General features: G+C 42.1%; 1 protein-coding gene across 3 annotated transcripts in view; it reads left to right on the top strand.

Annotated features, from left to right (window-relative positions):
• The window catches only part of ube3c (ubiquitin protein ligase E3C), a 184,578-nt gene that overhangs the window by 76,016 nt on the left and 83,492 nt on the right, over positions 1 to 25,070 (top strand). For all 3 annotated transcript variants that reach the window (XM_043690704.2, XM_043690705.2, XM_087987558.1), the window contains 3 exons: positions 191 to 351; positions 4,991 to 5,223; positions 19,303 to 19,407. In XM_043690704.2, the coding sequence (XP_043546639.2) occupies positions 191 to 351; positions 4,991 to 5,223; positions 19,303 to 19,407 (499 nt within the window). The remainder of the gene's footprint in view (positions 1 to 190; positions 352 to 4,990; positions 5,224 to 19,302; positions 19,408 to 25,070) is intronic.

Here is a 25,070-nt window from a genome sequence, read left to right as displayed (position 1 = left end):
TTTTCTTAGTATAAGAATATTTTTATGCCTCACTCTGACCTGTTTGTTAAATGAAGGAAGATTGATTTCTGAAGTTTCATCTGTAGTTAACTTAAATCAGGTTTGCTTTGTATGCATGCATGTAATTTTTGAAAATGTGCTTGATTATTTTCTAAAGTTACGTTAGTAATGCTATTTTTTTGCACCTAAGGTCGATGGTATCATTACTTCAACTGATCTCTCGAGGATCTCCAATGTCACTTGAGGACTCACATCGGATCATACCTCTCTTTTACCTCTTCAGCTCCCTCTTCAGCCATTCCCTTATTTCAGTACATGACAACGAATTCTTTGGAGAGCAGACTCAAGGAGGTAACATTACCAAGTCGAACCTTGTTGCTCAAAGTAGATTTGTTATGTTGGGTTTCCACTGCGTAAGTGCAAAATATTCTGAAATGTTTATGCATATCCATTGCTGTGAACAATTGTTTTAATGCCATTCTTGCGATATTTGGGAGAGCCCACTATCATGTCCCTGGTGAGAAATGTAAACTAGGAATTGAACCTGGCAATCTTGCTGACAGAAGTTGCACTTGAGATGGTCTTGTGCAAGATGCTTTGGTGAGTTGCTGCAGTGCTTTCGAGCCAAAGCATTTACATGACAGCTCAGTTAAATTTGGTTGATTTTGACTCCTGGAATGATAGTTCACAGTGATGAGGTTGTTCGTTACTTTTTATTGGAGGTGGTCATTATATGGCACATAATACAAATATTACTTGTCACATACCTGCTAAAGTCTGAATGTTGTCCAGGTCTTGCTGGATGTCAGGTATAGACGGCTCTTATGTTATCTGGGGAGTTGTAAACCAGTTCTTTTCTCTTCCCCACCCCGCCCCTCAGAAAAGGAGACGCAAACTGCATGCACTATTCTAGCTATGTCCTCACAACATGTCCCCATTCCTGTACTGAAAACCTCTTGCAATGAAGGTCAACATACCATTTGCCTTCTTTACGGCCTGCTGCACCTGTATACCTTCGAGCCACTGGTGCATAAGGACACATAGGTCCTGCTGCACACTCCCCTCTCCCAATTTATAGCATTTAGGTACAAATCTGCCACCTTGTTTTTGCTTCAAAGTGAATAACCCTTTAGCCAAATTATATTTCATCTGCCATTGATTTGCCCACTCATCCAACCTGTCCAGATCATGCAAAAGGACTTCTGCATCCTCGTCACAGTTCACCTTCCCATCCAACTTAGTATCATCTACAAACTTTGAGGTATTACATTTTGTCCCCTCATCCAAATCATGAATATATATTGTGAATAGCTGGAGTCTGAGCACCGATCCCTGTGGTGCCCCACTAGTTACTGCCGGTCAATTTGAAAAGGATCCTTTAACTCCTAACTTTGTTTTCTTTCTGCCAACCAGTTTTCTTTTCATCTCATTACATTTTCCTCATGCGCTTGAATCTTGCACAATATTCTCTTATGCAGGACTTGATCAAATGCTTTCTGAAGGTCCAAATATACCGCATTGACTGGCTCCCCCTTGTTGACTCTACTAGTTATATCTTCTTAGAATTCCAACAGGTTTGTCAAGCATGATTTTCCCTTCATAAATCTATGCTGACTCTGTGTCTGAGTCTGCTGCTGTTATCTCACTGCTCCGCTATAAAGTCCTTGATAATGGATTTGAGAATTTTCCCCACTACCAATGTTAGGCATACTGGTCTACAATTCCCTGGTTTCTCTCTACCTCCCTTTTTGAATATTGGAGTAACATTAGCTACCCTCCAAACTGCAAGGACTCATCTAGAGTCAGTAGAATCCTCGAAGATGACCACCAAAGCATTCACTATTTCTAGAGCCACTTCCTTAGGTGCTCTAGAATGTAGGTTATTCGCCTGGGGATTTATCCGCCTTTAATCCCCTCAATTTTTCCACCACCATTTCTCTTCTAATATTGATCTCCCTCAGCTCTTCCCTCATGCTAAATCATGCATTCCCTCGTGCGTTCCTTGAATGTTGGCCATTGCCTATCCACTGTCATGCCCTGAAGTAATTCTCCCCAATCTATCACGGCCAGCTCATGGCTCATATCTTCATGGTTTCCTTTCTTAAGACTCGGCACTCTTGTCTTTGAATCAACTATCTCACCATCTTGATTAAAAGTTTTATCGTGTTACGGTCGCTTATTTACAAGGGGTCCCGCACAGCTAGATTGGCAATGATTCCCTTCTCATTATAGGTACCTAGTCTAAGATGGCCTGCTCTCTCGGTGATTCCTCCACATGTTGGTCAAGAAGACCATCCCAAATTTCACACATTCCTCCTCTACGGCATTGTGGCTAATTTGATTTGTCCAATCTATGTGCAGATTAAAATCACCCATGATCACTGATTATTCTCTTGGCATATAAATCTCTAATTTCCTGTTCAATGCCATTCTTAACATCACCACTGTAGTTTGGGGGTCTGTTTTTTGCCCTCGGTATTTCTCAACTCATACTGACTCCACATTGTCAGAGCTAAATCCTTTGTCAGTGTTATGTTAACTTCCTCTCGAACCAGTAACGTCACTCCACCACCTTTTTCCTTTTTGCCTGTCCTTCCTAAATACTGAATACTTTGGGGCATTCAGTTCCTGTCCCTTGCCACCCTACAGTCATGTCTCCATAATCTCAATTTTATCGTACCTTTACATCAATCTGCGCAATTAGTTCATCCATTTTATTTCAAATGGGTTGTGCATTTAAGTTTGTTCCACTGGTAAGTTTCCCTAATTTTTAAAGAATCCTTGTGCATAAAGATATTCACCTGTTCTGTCCCTCACCTTTATTGTTTGGGAACCATCTGCGACATCGCTAACTTGCACGTTTATCTCCTCCTTTAATTTAAATTTTCTACTTTCCCCATTAACTCATTAACCCCCCCCATAATTCAAGTAAAAGCCCTGTCTACAGCCCTAGTTATGCGATTTGCTCGGACTCTGGTCCCAGCACGGTTCGGATAAAGACCATCCCATCAGAACAGGTTCCTTCTTCCCTGGTACTGATGCCAATGTCCCATGAATTCAAATCCATTTTTCCCACACATTTACCTGCTTAATCTTATTGACCCTTTTGACAATTAGCTCATGGCTCAGATAGTACTTGAGATTATTACCTTTTTTGGTTCTGTTTTTTTTTAAAGTTTGGCTCCGAGCTGCTTATACTCCCCCAGCAGAACCTCTGCCTTAGTTTTGTCTTTCATTGGTATCTACATGGACCACAACCACTGGATCTTTACCCACCCACTCCAAGCTCATCTATAGCCCAGATGAGGTATCCTGAACCTGAGCATCAGGTTGGCAACACTGCCTTCGGGACACTCAATCCTGGTCCCAGAGAATAGCATCTATGCCCCGAACTATACTGTCCCCAATTACAATGATATTTCTCTTCTCTATCTCCGCTTCAATGGTTCCTCGCACCATGGTGGTGCGGTCAGTTGGCTCATCCTCTCTGCAGTCCCCATTACCGTCCACACAGGGAGCAACACTCTTGAACCTATTGCACAAGGACAGGGGCTGAGGCTCCTGCAAATGTACCTCCTGGATCCTTCTACCTGCCTCACTCTCAGCCACACCCTCCTGTCTCTGACGACTAGCCAAATTTGAGTTAGTCAGTGTAAGGGGTGTGAGTGTCTCCTGGAACAGAGCGTCCAGATAACTCCCTCTCCCTGATGTGTCGCAATGTTTGAAGCTCAGACTCCAGCTCATCAGCTCTGAACTAGAGTTCCTCGAGCAAGCAACATTTGCTGCAGACATGGTCACTGGCAACCACAATGGAGTCCACCAGCTTCCACGTGTTGCAGAAACAACACGTCACTTGATCCTCCATTCTTATTTTATTTAATTAGTTTTGAATTTGTTTTTATTAAAAAAATGAATTTTTGTATCTCTGCTTATTATCTCAATCTGAACACAAGTTGTAACCAATAATTTAACAAGATTCAATTTAATACCGATTCAAATTTAGCAGACCCCTTATTAGCCAATCAAATCACAGTCCTCCTGTGACATACTTTTCAGTTTTCCCCCTCAGAATCAGAAACTCTTAGTTACCCAGGCTGCTGTCTGCTCAGTTCTACTGCTGAAGTGAAGGCTGCAAATCCCCAAGTTAAGTTTTCATATCACTTACCTTCCCAGGCTGCTGTTTGCTCCTGCCGCTTAGCTCCACTGGGTAATTGTCTTTTAACTACCATACCACCTTCCTTGTGCTAGGTATACTCCAACTAGTGGAGAGTTTAGTTGATAGTCGTTGATTTTCAGTTTTACTAGGTTTGTTTGCTGCCTTGATGTCAAAAGCAGTCCCTTCCTGATCTCTTACATTAAGCTTTTTTTTGTCCATGATTGGGGAGAAAGTGAGGTCTGCAGATGCTGGAGATCAAAGTTGAAACTTTATTGCTGGAACAGCACAGCAGGTCAGGCAGCATCCAGGGAACAGGAGATTCGACGTTTCGGGCACAGGCCCTTGTCCATGATTGGACCAAAGTACAATGAAGTCTGGAACTCAGTGATGCTGGCACACCCTAAATTTAGTACCATTGAACAGTTTGTTACGGTGCAAGTGGTGCTTCAGGAAATTCTGTCCAAATCCTTAAAGACTCGTGTGAAAAACCTTTTCCTGCTATCAGTTCTTTTGCCAATTATTGTAGATCTGTGCTGTTTGATTGTTGAAACTTTTGCCATTGGAAACATTTTTCCTTAATTTACTTTACAAAAGCCTTCATGGTTTTAAGCACTTCCACCACTTCTGTTTAAGGTCTTCTCTACTCCAATCTGAGGAACATTGCAGGAAAATCATTATACAATTGCTAAGTTGAACAATTCTGTAAAGAATATAAAGGAAAAATGTCCATGTGCAAATGTGAAAAAGTCACAAGTTTAAAGACTGTAGGATTTTTTTGCTGAAAGTAAAACATGAGGTCTACATCACTGTAATGTTGTAATTCTGCTTTCTTAGGTGTGGGTCAGCAGCCACCAACAATGATGCCATTCACTTTAAAAGAGTTAGTGACGTTATCCCGTTGCCTTCGGGATGCTTGCCTTGGAATAATTCATCTGGCATATCCAGAAACCAAACCAGAGGTTCGGGAGGAGTACATGGTGGCATTTAAGAGCATTGGTGTGCGGACCAATACTGAAATGCAACAACGAATTGAAGCGGAGAGAAAAAGATGGATTCAGCTTTTTAAGGTGTGTTGGAGAGTAGTAAGTTATAAAGAATACTTCCTTGCATGTTTGTCACAATTTCTAATTTATTCTCAGTTAAATATTAAACCCAGCAAAAAATTTGAAAATAATGTTGAAATCTTTCAGTTTTTTAACGGATTCATTAACCATTTAGAACATAGAACATAGAACAATACAGCACAGAACAGGCCCTTCGGCCCACGATGTTGTGCCGAACATTTGTCCTAGCTTAAGCACCCATCCATGTACCTATCCAATTGCCGCTTAAAGGTCACCAAAGATTCTGACTCTACCACTCCCACAGGCAGCGCATTCCATGCCCCCACCACACTCTGGGTAAAGAACCTACCCCTGACACCTCCCCTATACCTTCCACCCTTCACCTTAAATTTATGTCCCCTTGTAACACTCTGTTGGACCCGGGGAAAAAGTTTCTGACTGTCTACTCTATCTATTCCCCGATCATCTTATAAACCTCTATCAAGTCACCCCTCATCCTTCTCCGTTCCAATGAGAAAAGGCCGAGCACGCTCAACCTATCCTCGTACGACCTATTCTCCATTCCAGGCAATATCCTGGTAAATCTTCTCTGCACCCTCTCCAAAGCTTCCACATCTTTCCTAAAGTGAGGCGACCAGAACTGCACACAGTACTCCAAATGTGGCCTAACCAAAGTCCTGTACAGTTGCAACATCACTTCACGACTCTTGAATTCAATCCCTCTGCTAATGAACGCTAATATACCATAGGCCTTCTTACAAGCTCTATCCACCTGAGTGGCAACTTTCAAAGACCTATGAACATAGACCCCAAGATCCCTCTGTTCCTCCACCTCACTAAGAACCCTACTCTTAACCCTGTATTCCACATTCTTATTTGTCTTTCCAAAATGGACAACCTCACACTTGGCAGGGTTGAACTCCATCTGCCACTCCTCAGCCCAGCTCTGCATCATATCCAAGTCCCTTTGCAGCCGACAAGAGCCCTCCTCACTATCCACAACTCCACCAATCTTCGTATCATCTGCAAATTTACTGACCCACCCTTCGACTCCCTCATCCAAGTCATTAATAAAAATTACGAACAGCAGAGGACCCAGAACTGATCCCTGCGGAACTCCACTTGTAACTGGGCTCCAGGCTGAATATTTACCAACTACCACCACTCTCTGCCTTCGACCGGTTAGCCAGTTTTCTATCCAATTGGCCAAATTTCCCTCTATCCCATGCCTCCTGACTTTCCGCATAAGCCTACCATGGGGAACCTTATCAAATGCCTTACTAAAATCCGTGTATACTACATCCACTGCTCTACCCTCATCCACATGCTTGGTCACCTCCTCAAAGAATTCAATCAGACTTGTAAGGCAAGACCTATCCTTCACAAATCCGTGCTGGCTGTCCCTAATCAAGCAGTGCCTTTCCAGATACTCATAAATCCTATCCCTCAGTACCCTTTCCATTACTTTACCTACCACCGAAGTAAGACTAACTGGCCTGGATTTCCCGGGGTTCTCCCTATTCCCAATGAAAAGATCATTGCCAACGGTACTGCAATTTCCTCTCTTGCTTCCCACATAATCCTAGGATATATCCCATCAGGCCCGGGGGACTTGTCTATCCTCAAGTTGTTCAAAATGTCCAACACATCTTCCTTCCTAACATGTATCTCCTCTAGCTTACCAGTCCGTTTCACACTCTCCTCTTCAACAATACGGTTCCTCTCATTCGTAAATACTGAAGAAAAGTACTCATTCAAGACCTCTCCTATGTCTTCCGACTCAATACACAGTCTCCCACTACTGTCCTTGATTGGACCTACCCTCGTTCTTGTCATTCTCATGTTTCTCACATACGCATAAAATGCCTTTGGGTTATCCTTGATCCTATCCGCCAGAGATTTTTCATGCCCTCTCTTAGCTCTCCTAATCCCTTTCTTCAGGTCCCTTCTGGCTATCCTGTATCCCTCCACTGCTCTGTCTGAACCCTGTTTCCTCAACCTTATGTAAGCCTCCTTCTTCCTCTTTACAAGACATTCAACCTCCCTCGTCAACCAAGGTTCCCTCACACGACCATTTCTTTCCTGCCTGACCGGTACATACATATCAAGGACACGTCGTATCTGTTCCTTGAAAAAGTTCCACATTTCCACGACATCTTTCCCCGACAGCCTATGCTCCCAACTTATGCTCCTCAGATCCTGTCTTACAGCATCGTAATTACCCTTCGCCCAATTGTAAAACCTACTCTGTTGCACGCACCTATCTCTCTCCATAACCAAGGTGAAAGTCACAGAATTGTGGTCACCATCACCAAAATGTTCACCCACTAACAAGCCCATCACTTGTCCCGGTTCATTACCGAGTACCAAATCCAAAATGGCCTCCCCTCTGGTCGGACAATCTACATACTGTGTTAGAAAAGCTTCCTGGACACACTGCACAAACACCGCCCCATCCAATCTACTTGATCTAAAGAGCTTCCAATCAATATTTGGGAAGTTGAAATCGCCCATGACCAGTACCCTGTGGCTTCTGCACCTTTCCAAAATCTGTTTCCCAATCTGTTTCTCCACATCTCTGCTGCTATTGGGGGGCCTATAGTAAACCCCCAATAAGGTGACTGCACCTTTCCTATTTCTGACTTCAGCCCATACTACCTCCAAAGGCAGATCCCCCTCGAACTGCCTTTCTGCAGCTGTTATACCATTTCTAATTAGCAACGCCACCCCGCCTCCTTTTTTACCGCCCTCCCTAATCCTACTGAAACATCTGTAACCAGGAACCTCCAACAACCATTCCTGTCCCTCTTCTATCCACGTTTCTGTGATGGCCACAACATCCACGCCTTAAGTTCACCCATCTTATTTCTGATACTCCTTGCATTGAAGTATACACACTTGAGCCCATCTCTGTGTCTGCAAGTACTCCCTGTCAGTGCTACCTTCTTCACAGCCTCCCCACACACTTGGACATCCTGACAAACAGCTAGCCTACTTGCTGGACTACAAGTCCGGATCCCATCCCCCTGCCAAATTAGTTTAAACCCCCCCCCCCCCCCCCCCCCCCCCCCCCCCGAAGATAGCTAGCAAACCTACCCCCCAGGATATTGGTGCCCTTCTGGTTCAGGTGCAACCCGTCCTGCCTGTACAGGTCCCACCTTCCCCAGAATGCAGTCCAGTTGTCCAAATACCTAAAGCCCTCCCTCCTACACCATCCTTGCAGGCACGTGTTCAACTGCACTCTCTCCCTATTCCTTGCCTCACTGTCACGTGGCACCGGCAACAACCCAGAGATGACGACTCTGTCTGTCCTCGCTTTCAGCTTCCAGCCTAACTCCCTGAGCTCTTGAATGACCTCCCCACCTCTCTCCCTACCTATGTCGTTGGTGCCAACGTGCACCACGACTTCTGGCTGCACACCCTCCCCCTTAAGGATTCTGAAGACACGGTCCGAGACGTCTCTGATCCTGGCACCCGGGAGGCAGCAAACTATCCGAGAGTCTCGCCCATGCCCACAGAATCGCCTGTCCGTCCCTCTAACTAGAGAGTCTCCTATAACTAGCGCTCTCCTCCTCTCCCCCTTTCCCTTCTGAGTCTCAGAGCCAGACCTCACGCCACAGACCCGGTCACTGCAGCTTACCCCTGCTAGGCTGTCCCCCCCACCAGTATCCAAAGCGGTATACCTATTGTTTAGGGGAATGACTACAGGGGATCCCTGCACTGCCTGCTTCCTCCCCTTCCCATCTCTAACTGTTACCCAGCTACCTGTGTTCTCTGGCGTAACTATGTCCCTGTAGCTTCTACCTATCACCTTCTCAGTGTCTCGAATAATCCTCAGTTCATCCAACTCCAGTTCCAGTTGCCTAACTCGTTCTGTGAGGAGCAGAATCTGACTGCATTTCCTGCAGATGAAGTCGGCAGGAGTATCGGTGGTCACCCCTACCTCAAACATCCGGCAGGACGAACATTCCACTGCCTGCGCTGCCATTGCTCTACACTTCGTCTCCAAAGCAAGAACACTGAGTAGCTTACCTGTGAACTTTAAAGTTAGGTTAGAGGAGGAGGATGGGAGGGAGGCCCTACTATGTAGGGCCTGGGGTATAGAACACACCCACTCAAATATCAATCACTTACCTTCCCGACCATCTCTGCGCTCCAACCTCACTTCCGCCCAGCTCGCGCCGCTCTCTGCTGAGGTTCCTCATGGTAGGCTGGTTAGTGAGGTTAGATCACATGGCATACAGGGAGAACTGGCAATTTGGATACAGAACTGGCTCGAAGGTTGAAGACAAGGTGGTAGTGCAGGATTGCTTTTCAGATTGGAGGCCTGTGACTAGTGGTGGGTCCACTGCTTTTCCTCATTTATATCAATGGTTTGGGTGTGAACATAGGAGATGTAGTTAATATGTTTGCAGATGACACCATAATTGGATGTGTAGTGGACAGTGAAGAACGTTTTGGCGTTTTGGCGGCACGGTGGTTAGCACTGCTGCCTCACAGCGCCAGAGACCCGGGTTCAATTCCCGCCTCAGGCGACTGACTGTGTGGAGTTTGCACGTTCTCCCTGTGTCTGCGTGGGTTTCCTCCGGGTGCTCCGGTTTCCTCCCACAGTCCAAAGATGTGCAGGTCAGGTGAATTGGCCATGCTAAATTGCCCGTAGTGTTAGGTAAGGGGTAAATGTAGGGGTATGGGTGGGTTGCGCTTCGGCAGGTCACTGTGGACTTGTTGGGCCGAAGGGCCTGTTTCCACACTGTAAAGTAATCTAAAAAAAAAACGTTATCTGAGTACAATGGGATCTTGATTAGATGGGCCAAGGAGTGGCTGATGGAGTTGAGTTTAAATGTGAGGTGCTGTATTTTGGAAAGGCAAATCGGGGCAGGACTTACACACTTAATGGTAAAGTCCTGGGGTGTGTTGCTGAACAGAGACATCTTGGAATGCAGGTAGACAGGATCGTGAAGAAGGCTTTTCGTACACTTGCCTGTATTGATCAATGCATTGAGTAGAGGAGTTGGGATGTTATGTTGTGGCTGTCTAGGACTTTGGTTAGGACACTTTTGGAATGCTGCATGCAATTCTGGTCACCGTGCTTTGGGAAGGATGCTATAGAACTTGAAAGGGTTCAGAAAAGATTTACAAAGATGTTGCCAGGGCTGGAGGGTTTGAGCTCCAGGGAGAGGCTGAATAGGTTGGGGCTATTTTCCCACGAGCTTTTGAGGCTGAGGGCGTGACCTTAGAGTAGTTCATAAAATCATGATGGGCATGGATAAGGTGAATAGATAAGGTATTTTCCCTGGGGTGGGGAAGTCCAGAACTAGAGGGCATAGGTTTCGTGTGAGAGGGGAAAGATATAAAAGGGACCTTTGGGGGAAACCTTCCACACAGAAGGTGGTGTGTGTATGGAATGAGATGCCAGTGGAAATGTTGGGGCTAGTACAATTACAACATTTAAAAGGCATTTGGATGGGTATATGAATAGGAAGGGTTGAAAGGGATATGTGCCAAATGCTGGCAAGTGGGACTAGATAAGGTTAGGATATCTGGTTGGTATGGGTGAGTTGGACTGAATGGTCAGTTTCTGTGCTGTACATCTCTCTGACTATCTGACTCTATTATACATTTATATACTGATGCTGAATTGTTTTATCCCTGTTTACTCTTAGAGTCATAGAGATGTACGGCATGGAAACAGACTTTTCGGTCTAACCCGTCCATGCAGACCAGGTATCGCAACCCAATCTCGTCCCACCTACTAGCACCCAGCAAGATTAGATTGGATTGCGATATCTGGTCAGCATAGACAGGTTGGACTGAAGGGTCTGTTTCCTTTTAGATGAAGTGTTTGTCTGACAAGTTCTGTCTGCTTTTATACCTTCCTCCAAATAGTTTGCTTAATTTTAATAAGCCTTAGCTAACTATAAATATGCTAGATATTTTGAAGGTCTGGTGTTTCTCACTTCAGAAAACACTGCCTAAGGGAGTGTGTAGGATATTTGGGTTTATTACAATTGTTACAGAAAAACTTAAATGGTTTTTTAATTTTACCATTTTATGAACAGAAATGAACAAGAAATACACTTTGTGAATGAGTGTAGTTGTGCTAAAGTCTATCAAAAGTATAACACCTAATAGGTCATGTATTACTATTCACACATCTATGAGCATCAATGAATATTCAATAAAATGTCTAACAATATCTAAGAATATCCGTCAACATCTAAAGTAATTTTTTTGACTGATAGGAGAAAATACCTTTTGAGAATTTCTAAATGAGGGTCCCGAATAATGCTTACATTTCAATGAAAGGCTTTTCTTCTCGTTTGGACTGCTCTGTTTTGCATATGTGGGTGGTGGCCCTCTGTGCAGGTTTGTCCCACTTTCATGTGATGCTGAACCATTTAAGATTATTCCTTAATTATTCAGTGAAGATTCCTTTGTGAAATTGAACTCTTATCTTGTCAATTTATTTTCTTTTGTTTGTGTCTAGATATTCCTTTAATCTCTCCTTTATTTTTTCAAAAGATTTTTTGGTAAAGATGTTTCATTTTCTCAGGAATATTCCTTTCATCTCTCCCATATTCTTTCAATCTGAAAATAATGGTTTGTTAAATGATGTTTAATTTTTTTGCCTTCTCTTGGTTTCAAATGCTTTTCATGTGATAATGATCATTGCCAGTTTTATCAGTTGGATGGTTCCAGTATTCCTGCTGTTAATAAATATTTTGCTTTCATTCCCACGTGTGATAGCACTCTGTCTTTCCAGGCTTTCTTTATGGTCTTTGAACTATCGTTTATATGTTTTTGTCTGTGGTGTGTATTAATATTAGCAGTAACGTAATTTTGTCCTATTTAATTACTTATTTCTGAATCAGACCTGTATTCCTAACCAGATATTGTTACAAGATGGCTAATGATGCAACAAAAGTGCCAAAATGCTGAACGATAAAATGCTTGATTCCTTCCCATTTGTCACCTGATGGTGGTATGCACAACCGCAAGGTGTTTTCACACCAAATTAACTATTTCTGGATCGCCTGAAGTTGGGAAGTCCCTATTTCAGAACCGAAATACATTCATGCGAAAAGTTCAAAATTCAATTTTCGGTGATTGTTCACCAATTCTGCTGATTTGAATAGAACGTAACTCCATTTTCTCACTTTGTAATCAAATTTAAATGTTCTTTAAAACATTTATCAATATCAATGCAATTGATATTCAAGTGACAGCATCAGCAGACAATATGCAAATATTAAATTGCTCAACTCATGCTCACAGAACGTCACCCCTCAATATATTTGTGCATGAACTTGTGTTCTAAAAGATAAATTTCTGATCCTTTTATCCTCTTGGAAAGATAGGATTATCATTCAAGCAATTCATTTTTTGCTAAGGCATGATGGATACAGTCAGATTCTTGTCTCAACTATGACCTGTGTAAAATTCAATGAATACTAATCTGCACACATCCTATATATGATCATGTTACTGATGAGCGTTTATAATTTGCATTGTGATGTAATTTTCATACAGCATTATGATGCTCTGTAAAATGTTTATTAAAAAATGAAATTAATTTGCTTCATCTTTGCAGTTCTATTTCTCTAGTCAATTATGAACAAGTTATGAAAAAATTTTTTTTTCAATGGATAACCTGGAATTTTCATGATTTCAATTTTGTTCAATTTCTTTGACAAAATGTCTCAGCACTTCTACTCAACCACTTAATCTGAAGGGTATATTTTTGTCAAATTTTACTGCTGCAAACTAAAATCCTTGTAGATTTATGTTCTAACCTTTTAAATCAGAACATGATGGAATATTTAAGTATTCATTATGGTTAAATTGTTTTTCCACTGAATTAGTGAATTCATCATCTTAAGTCGTAAAAATTTTTAAATCAATTTGTTCAGACTTTTTATGACCTGTCCGGAACAGGTGGGACTTGTCTCCAGACCAGAAGAACTGGATTCAAGAACAGTGCCAATGCATCACATGAGACCAAGTTATGACGTTGTATACTGAGTAAACTCTGAACAAAAATCCTGTGATTCTTTATCAACCACCATTAAATCTTACTTTTCTTGGAAATGCTAAGATATATTCAATAACTCCAAATTCTATTTTGGTATTTATTTGGGGAAAATAGCTCTTCACTTCTGCGATTAAACTTTGTTGAATTGCTCAATCTTCTGTCTCATTACTGTAATATTTTGTACTATGGAATAAATCTTCATGATGCATGGAAGTTGGTAACTGCAAGTTTACATAGAAACTAACTGTAAAACATTTTAAAATTGAAGCACCTCCCTGAAAATTAAATTTGAAAATCAAGATTTCTGTTCATTTTCCCAAGCATTGGCACCACTTTGTATAGCTAGCAACATTCAATACCATTGAAGTAATAATTATAGAAGTTGTTTGTGAGCAGTCTGCCCGCACAGTTATGAATGCTTAAATGATCTTATTTTTGTCATGGAGTTTGAGGTCGGAGAATTTCTAAAAATGTTGGAGAATCTCCAGAACTATTTTGTTTCATATTTTTCATGACATTTGTTAATGATAAAGTGCACTCAAGTGAAATACAGTTTAAAACCAAAAGCTTGTGAATTTAGAAATGCAATTAGATAAGTGGTATCTGTGCAGTAAGAAGACTTGAGAAGGTTACAATTTATCAAATTCAGTTGCGTTAGGTTTGTCAATGCATAGCATCAGTTACTGTATCAGTGTTATCTGGAAAAATACCCTGAATGTGGCCACCTGAATACAGAAGTTTGCTGTGGATATTGTGAGAGATGTGATGGTAACCCAGCATATTTCTTCTAAACAAAATGTTAGTCCCAGTTAGCATACTGCAACCTTCAAATATGAGTATACAAGTATTGAAGTCTAAAGTAATACTCCCACAGTTGCTCAGGTTGCCATCAGTTTGTTTCACATAGACTGAGGGACATTACTATTCCTTGTGCTTCAACAACTCTAAATTGTTTATCCAGATGTTGAGTATATTATTGGACCTGTTGCAATTTGTACAACCCCATCTTAATGAATAATCTGTGTGAGAGCAGAACTACTTTGCTATCAGAAATTACTAGTTGGCACACCATCTTTCAGGACCCAGGTCTATCTGCAAAACCGAATGTGTGCTTAATCTGAGTCCACCCTACAGCATGCTGCTGCTGGAAACCTGAAAACAACACCAAGAATGCTGGGCAGGTCTGGTAGCATATGTGGAGAGCATTTCTGAAGAAGAGTTGTGCAGGCTTGAAATGTCAACAATATTTCTCTCTCCACAGATGCTGCCAGACATGCTCAGGTTCTCCAGCGTTGTTTGTTCCATAGCATGCTTCAGTTGGAGTGGAGGTTGGAGGATAATCAGCAATTTAGGTCAAAAGAGTGAGGCGGTAGTAAAAGAAACGAAATTGAGTTAGTTTGTAATTGGGCCACCTTGTTGTTGGATTCTCTAGTGCTAAGTCAATGTTAGAAATGTGACTTTTCATTGGAAAGTATGTTGTCCGTAATATCGAGCAGTCATAAGGAGTGAGCTTAGTATTGTATTTCAAATCCTGTTTTCTGCAAGACAACAGTCACCTGAAGCTGCTCCCTTAAAGTAAGCATAAAGGAAACACATTTCCCAAATTGAATATTAGATTTATGGTTTTATTTCTCAATGACCCATAACACACTAATGTTCAGTGCAAGTCATCAACTATCTCTGTTATTCCTTTATCACCTCCTTTTCTCTGATCAGAACAAAGCTATCTATTTAATTGAAAGAAGTTAATTGAATGAAAATGATCAACTAAGCTTATATTAATATTGCTAATGGAAGATTCTGCTTGGCCGTGTTTGGAAAGAGATGTCATGCTGGAGTTTTGCAGGCACCCATTAATGCCTGCACTTAACCTGATGGGCTAATTAAGGAATGCTTATTCATTCTACAAGTCAGGGATAGCTGCTATTCAAACCAATCAGCTTTTTCTTTCTAATGTATTGCACTTAAAGCAAGCTGTTAGTGCTGGCAGGGATAGTAACTGATGATATTTTGATTGAGATGAATACAGTGTTAATATATTAGTAAATTTAAAGTTATAATTGGGGAGCCTGTTGAATCATTGGCAAAATAACTTCTTGTTTTTGCCTAATTTTTGTCAATTTATTTCAAGTAATTAAGTCTGAGTTAAATTTGATTTACAGCTAGTTCCCAACTTAATACTGCTTTCTGCTTGGGAACAGACTGTTCTTTTGAATTTTATAGTTAGCATTTGAATCAGCTTGGAAATCACTTGGACATAATCCTGGTACTTGCTGTAAATGTGGACTGTGCATGTGCAGAGATGCAAGTTCCTTGCTAATTGACATTGTCAGGCATTGAGCAACAATATGGTAATTTTGCCATTTAACTGGCAAGGTAATATCAAAATCAGAATCAAGTGGAATATTAGTGTTATTACTTCTTCCTTCCAGATAAAGCACTTAGGTTTCAAATAGTAGTCTGACCATAAGTCTTTCCTAATATTTATGCTGGTTGAGTTGCCTTTAAAGCGTTTGTTAAGGTTCCATATGGTAGGCTATTGCACAAAATAAGGAGTTTCAGGATTGAAGGTGATTTAGCGGCTTGGATCAGAAATTGGCTAGTTGAAAGACAAAGGGGAATGGATGATGGGAAATGTTCATCCTGGAGCTCAGTTACCAGTGTGCCACAAAGATCTGCTTCAGAGGTCATGCTTCAGCAATGCAAGACACTGGTAAAGCCGCACCTGGAGTATTGTGTGCAGTTCTGGTCTCCGCATTATAGGAAGGATGTGGAAGCTTTGGAAAGGGTTCAGAGGAGATTTACGAGGATGTTACCTTGTATGGAAGGAAGGCCTTATGAGGAAAGGCTGAGGGAACTGAGGCTGTTTTTGTTAGAAGAAGGTTGAGAGGTGACTTAATTTAGACAAATAAGATAATCTGAGGGTTAGATAGGGTGGACAGTGAGAGCCTTTTTCCTTGAATGGTGAAGGCTACCATGAGGGGACATAGCTCTAAATTGAGGGGTGATAGATTTAGGACAGATATCAGGGGTAGTTTCTTCACTGAGTGATAGGGACGTGGAATGGCCTGCCTGCAACCGTAGTAGATTTGCCGACGTTAAGGGCATTTAAATGGGCACTGGACATACATATGGATAATAATTGAACGGTGTGGTTAGATGAGCATCAAATTAATTTCACAGGTTGGTGCAACATAGAGGGCTGAAGGGCCTGTACTGCGCTGTAACATTCCATGTTCTAAAGTCTAGATTAATCCATCGATTTACTCTTTTAAAAAAAAACTCTCAAATTTGAATCCTATTCATCTCTAGTTTTCAAACTCATCACAAGTTGCCTTTTTTGTTGTTAGTTATAGAGTTTAAACAAACATTATCTCAAACCATTTTTGGAAGTTGGAAACAGCTTTATTTTGGCAATTATATTCTGTTTGGTTTTGCATTTTAAAAGTTCACTTTAGATTGATTAAATGTAATTCTTTAGTTTTTAATAGTTGTTTCTTGCTGTATGAGAGTTAATCTTATGAGGCAATCATAAGGAATGAGGTTGGTACTGAATTTCAAATCCTGCTTTATACAAGCCGACTGACCTTTTTGAGAAAGAAGGCGAGCGCTGAAATGTATTTTTAGTTGATTATGTAGACAATTGACGCATACTTTGGCTGACGAATGCCATCTGAATTACTGCAGCTCATTCCGCACAATGAGCCAATTGCTCTTCGTCAAGCTGTTGCACTTGTTTCACCAGAAAATTGTAGCCTATTACTTGATATATAACGTTTTATGAATATCAGTGCTATGAAGAAGTCCATTTTGAAAAAGTGAATGTACTCCGAAATGTAATATTATATAGCCATTCAGTTGAAACACAGGATTGAATTACGTTTTTGTAAATAGCATGTTTCTACTAATTGTGCATAGGCAAGCAATGTGGTACAAAAGATTTCCATGAATTATGCTGAAGCTTTATGTGAAACAAAAAGACACTCTGAAATAAAACAAAGAACCGTGTTTCAGATCTCCAGCATCCAATGAGAAATTTTTGGAAAAGGTCTGTGGGTCTAACAGCATCTGTGGGAAGAAAGCAGAGTTTCTACAGCAATTTCTGTTTTTCAATCTCTCTCTCTGACTTCCTCTTTCACTCTGACTCCCATCACTCACTCACTCACACTCACTCTCACACTCACTCTAACTCTCACACTCACTCTCACTCTCACACTCACTCTCTCACTCACTCTCTCACTCACTCTCTCACTCTCACACTCACTCTCTCACTCTCTCACTCTCTCTCACTCTCACACTCACACTCACACTCACTTTCTCTCCCTTTCTTTGTCTCTCTCTCTGTCTCTCTCTCTCTCCCCTGCTCCCATCTGTCGCTCCCGCGCTCTCTCTGTTTCCCCCTCCTCCCCCCCTCCCCCCGTCGTCCGTCTCTCCCTCTACCCCCTTTTTGCTTTGTATGTAAGGAAATGGTTAATCTCACGTGTTGCCTTCTGTAGCATTAAAAGGCCTTGAAGATCAAGTACAATTTGTTGCTATTCCGTATTTTTCTAGTTTAGTTTAGACCATATAATAGAGGAGCAGAATTAGGCCATTTGTGCCATCAAGCCTGCTCGACACATTCAATCATATTTGATATGTTTCTGAATCCCATTCTGCTGTCTTTTCCCATAACCTTGGTCTCCTTTTTGATCAAGAACCTACCTCTCTTTCTTAAAGACACTCGGTAATTTGTTCTCCACAGCATTCTGCGGGAGAGAGAGAGATTAACTACCCTCTGGCTGAAGAAATTGCTCCTCATCTCTGTTCTGAAGGCTCATGCCTTCACTGTGACTATGTTCACTCTCGTTCTAGTCTCTCCAGCTAGTGGAAACAACTTCTCCATGTCCACACTATCCAGGTTTCTCTGTATTCTGTAAGCTTCAATGAGATCAACTCTCCTTCATTGCTGGAATAATTCTTGTAAACCTTCTCTGGCTGTCCCAACACCACATACCTCATTTGATATGGGGCCTAAAAATGCTCACAATATTCCATAAATGGTCTGACTAGAGCAATATGCAGCCCCAGCAGTACATCTCTGTTCTTGCATTCTAATTACCTTGAAATATTGCTTTGAATGAAATCATGCTTTTGTATCCATTTGTGTCCTGGAATAATTCTTTGTTCCTGAGCTGTTATCAACAATAATGGTGTCCATCCAAAGAATTATTCATTTGCATTTTCTATAACAAGTGATTGATAGCGATTTCTCTTGTTTATGGAATTTTGTGTTAAATTACGGATTGAGAATAAAATTCTCATTAATGGATCTCTACTTTTCATTTGCAACATGGTGGAACAGTTTATATTATATAAATGTGATGTGACTGCAAATATTTAATATGGTGCGGAGTTTATATTTGATGTGGGATAGACACTTGCATGCAGATTTTTATTTAAAATATCACTGTTTGGTTTGATACTAGACAGTGCACCCATTTGAAAGTGCTAGGTTTTGATTTCTAGTTTGTACAAAATTAGCAAACTTAAGCAACAAGGTGTGCTGCAGTTGTCTGCAATATTATTTGAGATGTGCAAATCAGGTTTGGGTTGCTGGAAAGGATCATTTTGAACATTTAGAGATTGGGATTGGCTTTGGTTATGATCCTTTTGAGGGCTGGTTGCAACTGCTCATCTTGGATATTTTCTAATTAACTTGTTCAGACCTGTTATTACACACCTCCAGAGCAGGTGAGACTCTAGGCCAGGCTGAGAAGTTGCTGGTAAGTGCTGAGTCATTTCTGAGCAAGTATTTTGTAATATTGAGAGAAAAGCATATTTGTTATGAAACAATAGCATGACGTGATTTTGTGTACAATGGAGTAAGTAGCATTCCTAAACTGCTGTTGTCATGCTCTCTTATCTCAATTGTGATCAGATTTGTGTCCTTCATAATGGAAAAATTCTATATACCTTGAGTAATGCGAAGTAGATAAGTGAAGTAACTTTATATAAGACAGTATATAACGGTGGTATCATATAAGTTGCTTGTTTATGTTCTTTGCACACAGGTGATCTCTAATTTAGTGAAAATGCTAAAGTCAAGGGACACAAGAAGGCAATTCTGTCCTCCTGATCACTGGCTTTCTGATCAAGTTAATATTCGAGCAGATAAGGTATGTATTTAACATGCTGATGTGCAGGAGATGAAGTGACTTTCTGGAATGTAATCTCAGGGATCTATTGTTAGTCATCTCTGCCTTGTACTTAAAAGCTTTAAAAAAGATCATGACAAAGTTAGTACGACGTGACGAACCGGAACAAGTGATGGGCTTGTTAGTGGGTGAACATTTTGGTGACGGTGACCACAATTCTGTGACTTTCACCTTGGTTATGGAGAGAGATAGGTGCGTGCAACAGGGTAGGTTTTACAATTGGGGGAAGGGTAATTACGATGCTGTAAGACAGGATCTGAGGAGCATACGTTGGGAGCATAGGCTGTCGGGGAAGGATGTCGTGGAAATGTGGAACCTTTTCAAGGAACAGATAAGACGTGTCCTTGATATGTATGTACCGGTCAGGCAGGAAAGAAATGGTCGTGTGAGGGAACCTTGGTTGACGAGGGAGGTTGAATGTCTTGTAAAGAGGAAGAAGGAGGCTTACATAAGGTTGAGGAAACAGGGTTCAGACAGAGCAGTGGAGGGATACAGGATAGCCAGAAGGGACCTGAAGAAAGGGATTAGGAGAGCCAAGAGAGGGCATGAAAAATCTCTGGCGGATAGGATCAAGGATAACCCAAAGGCATTTTATGCGTATGTGAGAAACATGAGAATGACGAGAACGAGGGTAGGTCCGATCAAGGACAGTAGTGGGAGACTGTGTATTGAGTCGGAAGAGATAGGAGAGGTCTTGAATGAGTACTTTTCTTCAGTATTTACGAATGAGAGGAACCGTATTGTTGAAGAGGAGAGTGTGAAACGGACTGGTAAGCTAGAAGAGATACATGTTAGGAAGGAAGATGTGTTGGATACTTTGAACAACTTGAGGATAGACAAGTCCCCCGGGCCTGATGGGATATATCCTAGGATTATGTGGGAAGCAAGAGAGGGAATTGCAGTACCGTTGGCAATGATCTTTTCATCTTCACTGTCAACGGGGGTGGTACCAGGGGACTGGAGAGTGGCGAATGTTGTGCCCCTGTTCAAAAAAGGGAATAGGGATAACCCCGGGAATTACAGACCAGTTAGTCTTACTTTGGTGGTCGGCAAAGTAATGGAAAGGGTACTGAGGGATAGGATTTATGAGTATCTGGAAAGGCACTGCTTGATTAGGGACAGCCAGCACGGATTTGTGAAGGGTAGGTCTTGCCTTACAAGTCTGATTGAATTTTTTGAGGAGGTGACCAAGCATGTGGATGAGGGTAGAGCAGTGGATGTAGTATACATGGATTTTAGTAAGGCATTTGATAAGGTTCCCCATGGTAGGCTTATGCGGAAAGTCAGGAGGCATGGGATAGAGGGAAATTTGGCCAATTGGATAGAAAACTGGCTATCCGGTCGAAGTCAGAGAGTGGTGGTAGTTGGTAAATATTCAGCCTGGAGCCCAGTTACAAGTGCAGTTCCGCAGGGATCAGTTCTGGGTCCTCTGCTGTTCGTAATTTTTATTAATGACTTGGAAGAGGGAGTCGAAGGGTGGGTCAGTAAATTTGCAGATGATACGAAGATTGGTGGAGTTGTGGATAGTGAGGAGGGCTCTTGTCGGCTGCAAAGGGACTTGGATATGATGCAGAGCTGGGCTGAGGAGTGGCAGATGGAGTTCAACCCTGCCAAGTGTGAGGTTGTCCATTTTGGAAAGACAAATAAGAATGCGGAATACAGGGTTAACGGTAGGGTTCTTAGTGAGGTGGAGGAACAGCGGGATCTTGGGGTCTATGTTCATAGGTCTTTGAAAGTTGCCACTCAGGTGGATAGAGCTTGTAAGAAGGCCTATGGTGTATTAGCGTTCATTAGCAGAGGGATTGAATTCAAGAATCGTGAAGTGATGTTGCAACTGTACAGGACTTTGGTTAGGCCACATTTGGAGTACTGTGCGCAGTTCTGGTCGCCTCACTTTAGGAAAGATGTGGAAGCTTTGGAGAGGGTGCAGAGAAGATTTACCAGGATGTTGCCTGGAATGGAGAATAGGTCGTACGAGGATAGGTTGAGAGTGCTAGGCCTTTTCTCGTTGGAACGGCGAAGGATGAGGGGTGACTTGATAGAGGTTTATAAGATGATCAGAGGAATAGATAGAGTAGACAGTCAGAAACTTTTTCCCCTGGGTACAACAGAGTGTTACAAGGGGACATAAATTTAAGGTGAAGGGTGGAAGGTATAGGGGAGATGTCAGGGGTGGGTTCTTTACCCAGAGTGTGGTGGGGGCATGGAATGCGCTGCCTGTGGGAGTGGTAGAGTCAGAATCTTTGGTGACCTTTAAGCGGCAATTGGATAGGTACGTGGATGGGTGCTTAAGCTAGGACAAATGTTCGGCACAACATCGTGGGCCGAAGGGCCTGTTCTGTGCTGTATTGTTCTATGTTCTGTGTGATAAGCCTGATGAACTTGTAAGAGAAGTAAAACATCTAAAGCTCCACAATGATGCCAGACCTGCTGAGTTCCTCCAGCTCTTTTTGCTTTTGCTGCAGAACACTGTCGTTGTTTGCTCAGTGTACTTCACTCTTTCTGTTCCTGAGAGCTTCAATTACATTAGATTAGATTAATTACAGAGTGGAAACAGGCCCTTCGGCCCAACAAGTCCACACCGCCCCACCAAAGCGCAACCCACCCATACCCCTACATTTACCCCTTACCTAACACTACGGGGAATTTAGCATGGCCAATTCACCTGACCTGCACAGCTTTGGACTGTGGGAGGAAACCGGAGCACCCGGAGGAAACCCACGCAGACACGGGGAGAACGTGCAAACTCCACACAGTCAGTCGCCTGAGGTGGGAATTGAACCCGGGTCTCTGGCGCTGTGAGGCAGCAGTGCTAACCACTGTGCCACCGTGCCGCCCACAATTCTTCCCACTCTACTCCAGACAACTTTGCAAATTAATGCTTTAGCGGGTTGTGGGGTCTTAATTGCACATTCAGGTGGAGTTTGTGGAAGAGAGTTTAAAATTTCTGTCACCAGTCTTAATTTTACTTGTTCAAAATCCGGTTCTAATTTTTACTGTTCTGGGGTCTTCAGTTCTCCAACCAGCAGATATAATTTTCTCTATACACCTTGCCTATTCTTAATATCTTGTAAACCTCTATCAGTCATCCCCTAACTTTCTAAATTCCTCTAATATGCAAACCTGTGGAGGAACAGATCAATCAACTGTGCTTAACAAAATAAGTTAGATATTGCATTAAATGGAAAAAAATAAGACTGCAGCACAGCAGCAGGCCCTTCAGCCCATCATGTCTTTGCCTACCAGGATGTTCTTCTAAACTAATCCCATCTGCTTGCTCATGGTCCATATCCCCCTCTTCCCTACCTGTTCATGTGTCTGTCTAAATGCTTCTTAAACATGGCTATCGTTTCTGTTTCTACCACCTGCTTGGCAGCAAGGTCCAGGAACCTACCATCCTCTGTAAAGAAGAAGAAAATTTGCCTTGCAGATCTCCTTTAAACCTCCCCCTCTCAACTTTAACTTAGGCCCCTTAGTTTTTGACATTCCCACCTTGGGGGAAAAAGACTCTGACTGTCCACCCCATCCATGCCTGTCATAATTTTATATATTTCTATCCGGTTGCCCTTCAGCCTGCAACACAGTAATGAAAAGAATTCAAGTTTCCTTTCCTTATGACTAAAACACTCCAATCCAGGCAACATCGTCGTAAATCTCTTTTGCATCCTCTCCAAAGCCTCCACATCCTTCGTAATGTGTGCAGTTTTGGTTACATCCCTTTACTTAGATTCTCTGTCACCACGTTCTTCCTCCGTTTCTCCCCAGCCCAGTGGGACTGTCTGTTCTTTCAAGTCTGGCAGTTAGACACACCGGTGTTCTGCCAATTTCTCATTCTGATCACTTAATTTGAGCTTTCAGCATCTTTTCTGTCCCAGCACTCTACATTCCCCTCCCCAACCGAGAACATAAATGCTGCCCCTTCCACACTTCACTTCAGCTGTAATGAAGAGTCATCTGGACTTGAAGCATTAGCTTCCTCTCTGACCTCCTGTGATCTCCAGCATTTGTTGTTTTTACTATATTCCAAATGTGGCCTAACTCAAATTTTGTACATCTACAACGTGACTCGCCATCTGTGGTTAAAGAGGATGCAAAGGTCTCCATCAAGGCCCCAGCTGTCTCCTCCTTTGCCTACTTTTGTATCCTAAAATAAATCCCCAGGGCCTTATGGGATTAGATTAGATTAGATTAGACTAGATTACTTACAGTGTGGAAACAGGCCCTTCGGCCCAACAAGTCCACACTGACCCACCGAAGCGCAACCCACCCATACCCCTACATTTACCCCTTACCTAACACTACGGGCAATTTAGCATGGCCAATTCACCTGACCTGCACATCTTTGGACTGTGGGAGGAAACCGGAGCACCCGGAGGAAACCCACGCAGACATGGGGAGAATGTGCAAACTCCACACAGTCAGTCGCCTGAGGCGGGAATTGAACCCGGGTCTCTGGCGCTGTGAGGCAGCAGTGCTAACCACTATCTGTCTTCATGTTTTTTAAAGGACCCAATACCACCACCACCTCAATATCAAGAATATCAACATCCCCGAGAATATCAGTATACCCTCTCTGAATTCTAGAATCATCCATGTCCTTCTCCTTGGGGATACTGATGCAAAGTATTCAGCCACTTCCTCTGGTTCCATGCATAAATTCCCTCCTTTGTCCTTAAGTGGGCATACCCTTTCCCTAGTTATCCTTTTGCTCCTAATCTCCATACAAAAAGGGTTGGGAGTCTCCTTAATCCTACTTGCCAAAGGTGTTTCATGGCACCTTTTAACCCTCCGAATTCCTTGTTTAAATTCTTTCCTGCTTCCTTTTATATTCCTCAAGGGCCTTGTTTAGTCTCAAGTTCCTAAACCTTAGTTATGCTTCCTTTTTCTTTTTGACTAAAATGGCTTGTGAAGATGCCAGAAAAAGTGGTATGTATGATCATTGGGACCAAGTTAGAACCCTGCGAAGAAGGAACAAGAAACGGATTCAGAAAGGAAAAGCAAGTATGTATACAAAGTACTGAGGAACATAAAAGTGGATGTTAAAAGTTTCCTTAGATTAGTGAAAAGGAAAAGATTAGCTAGGTCAATTGTGAATCCATTATAGATGGGCAAAGGAGAATTTATAGTGGAGAACACTAACTTGTCTACATGGAAGATGATGCAGAAAATGTCCTAGAAATACCAGATAAAGAAGGGACTTATGAAACTGAGGAATTGGGGGGAAAAAAAACTAACCAAAAGGTCATAATTAAAAAACTAACTTAATTCCCAGGAACAATTGAACATCATTCCAGATCTTTGAAGGATATAGCTTGATAGTTAATGCATGAGAGGTTTCCTTTCAAATTTCTATGGGCTTGGAAGAATTTCCTAAGGGCTGGTAAACAGTCAATGTCATTCAACCATTTAAGGGTGAAAGAGGGAGAAGTATCAGGTCGTATGGGGAGCCTGTTGTTTCCTGTTGCTTTCTCTGTGTCAACACCTCAGTCAGAATTGATTTGCCAATCCACTGGCATCCTTTTTTGTAATAATAATTGTGATCATTTGAAATTTGGCATTTTTGTTTTTTCCCTGATTAATGCAAGCTGGAACTAAACTAACTGGACTGTAATTGCCGTAATTAG

Source organism: Chiloscyllium plagiosum, unplaced genomic scaffold (assembly GCF_037043375.1).
Source record: "Chiloscyllium plagiosum isolate Xiang-an unplaced genomic scaffold, Cpla_swu_hap1 HiC_scaffold_5, whole genome shotgun sequence".
NCBI lineage: Eukaryota > Metazoa > Chordata > Chondrichthyes > Orectolobiformes > Hemiscylliidae > Chiloscyllium > Chiloscyllium plagiosum.
The sequence above is the reverse complement of the archived record's forward strand: the minus strand, read 5'-3'. Positions and strand labels throughout refer to the sequence as shown.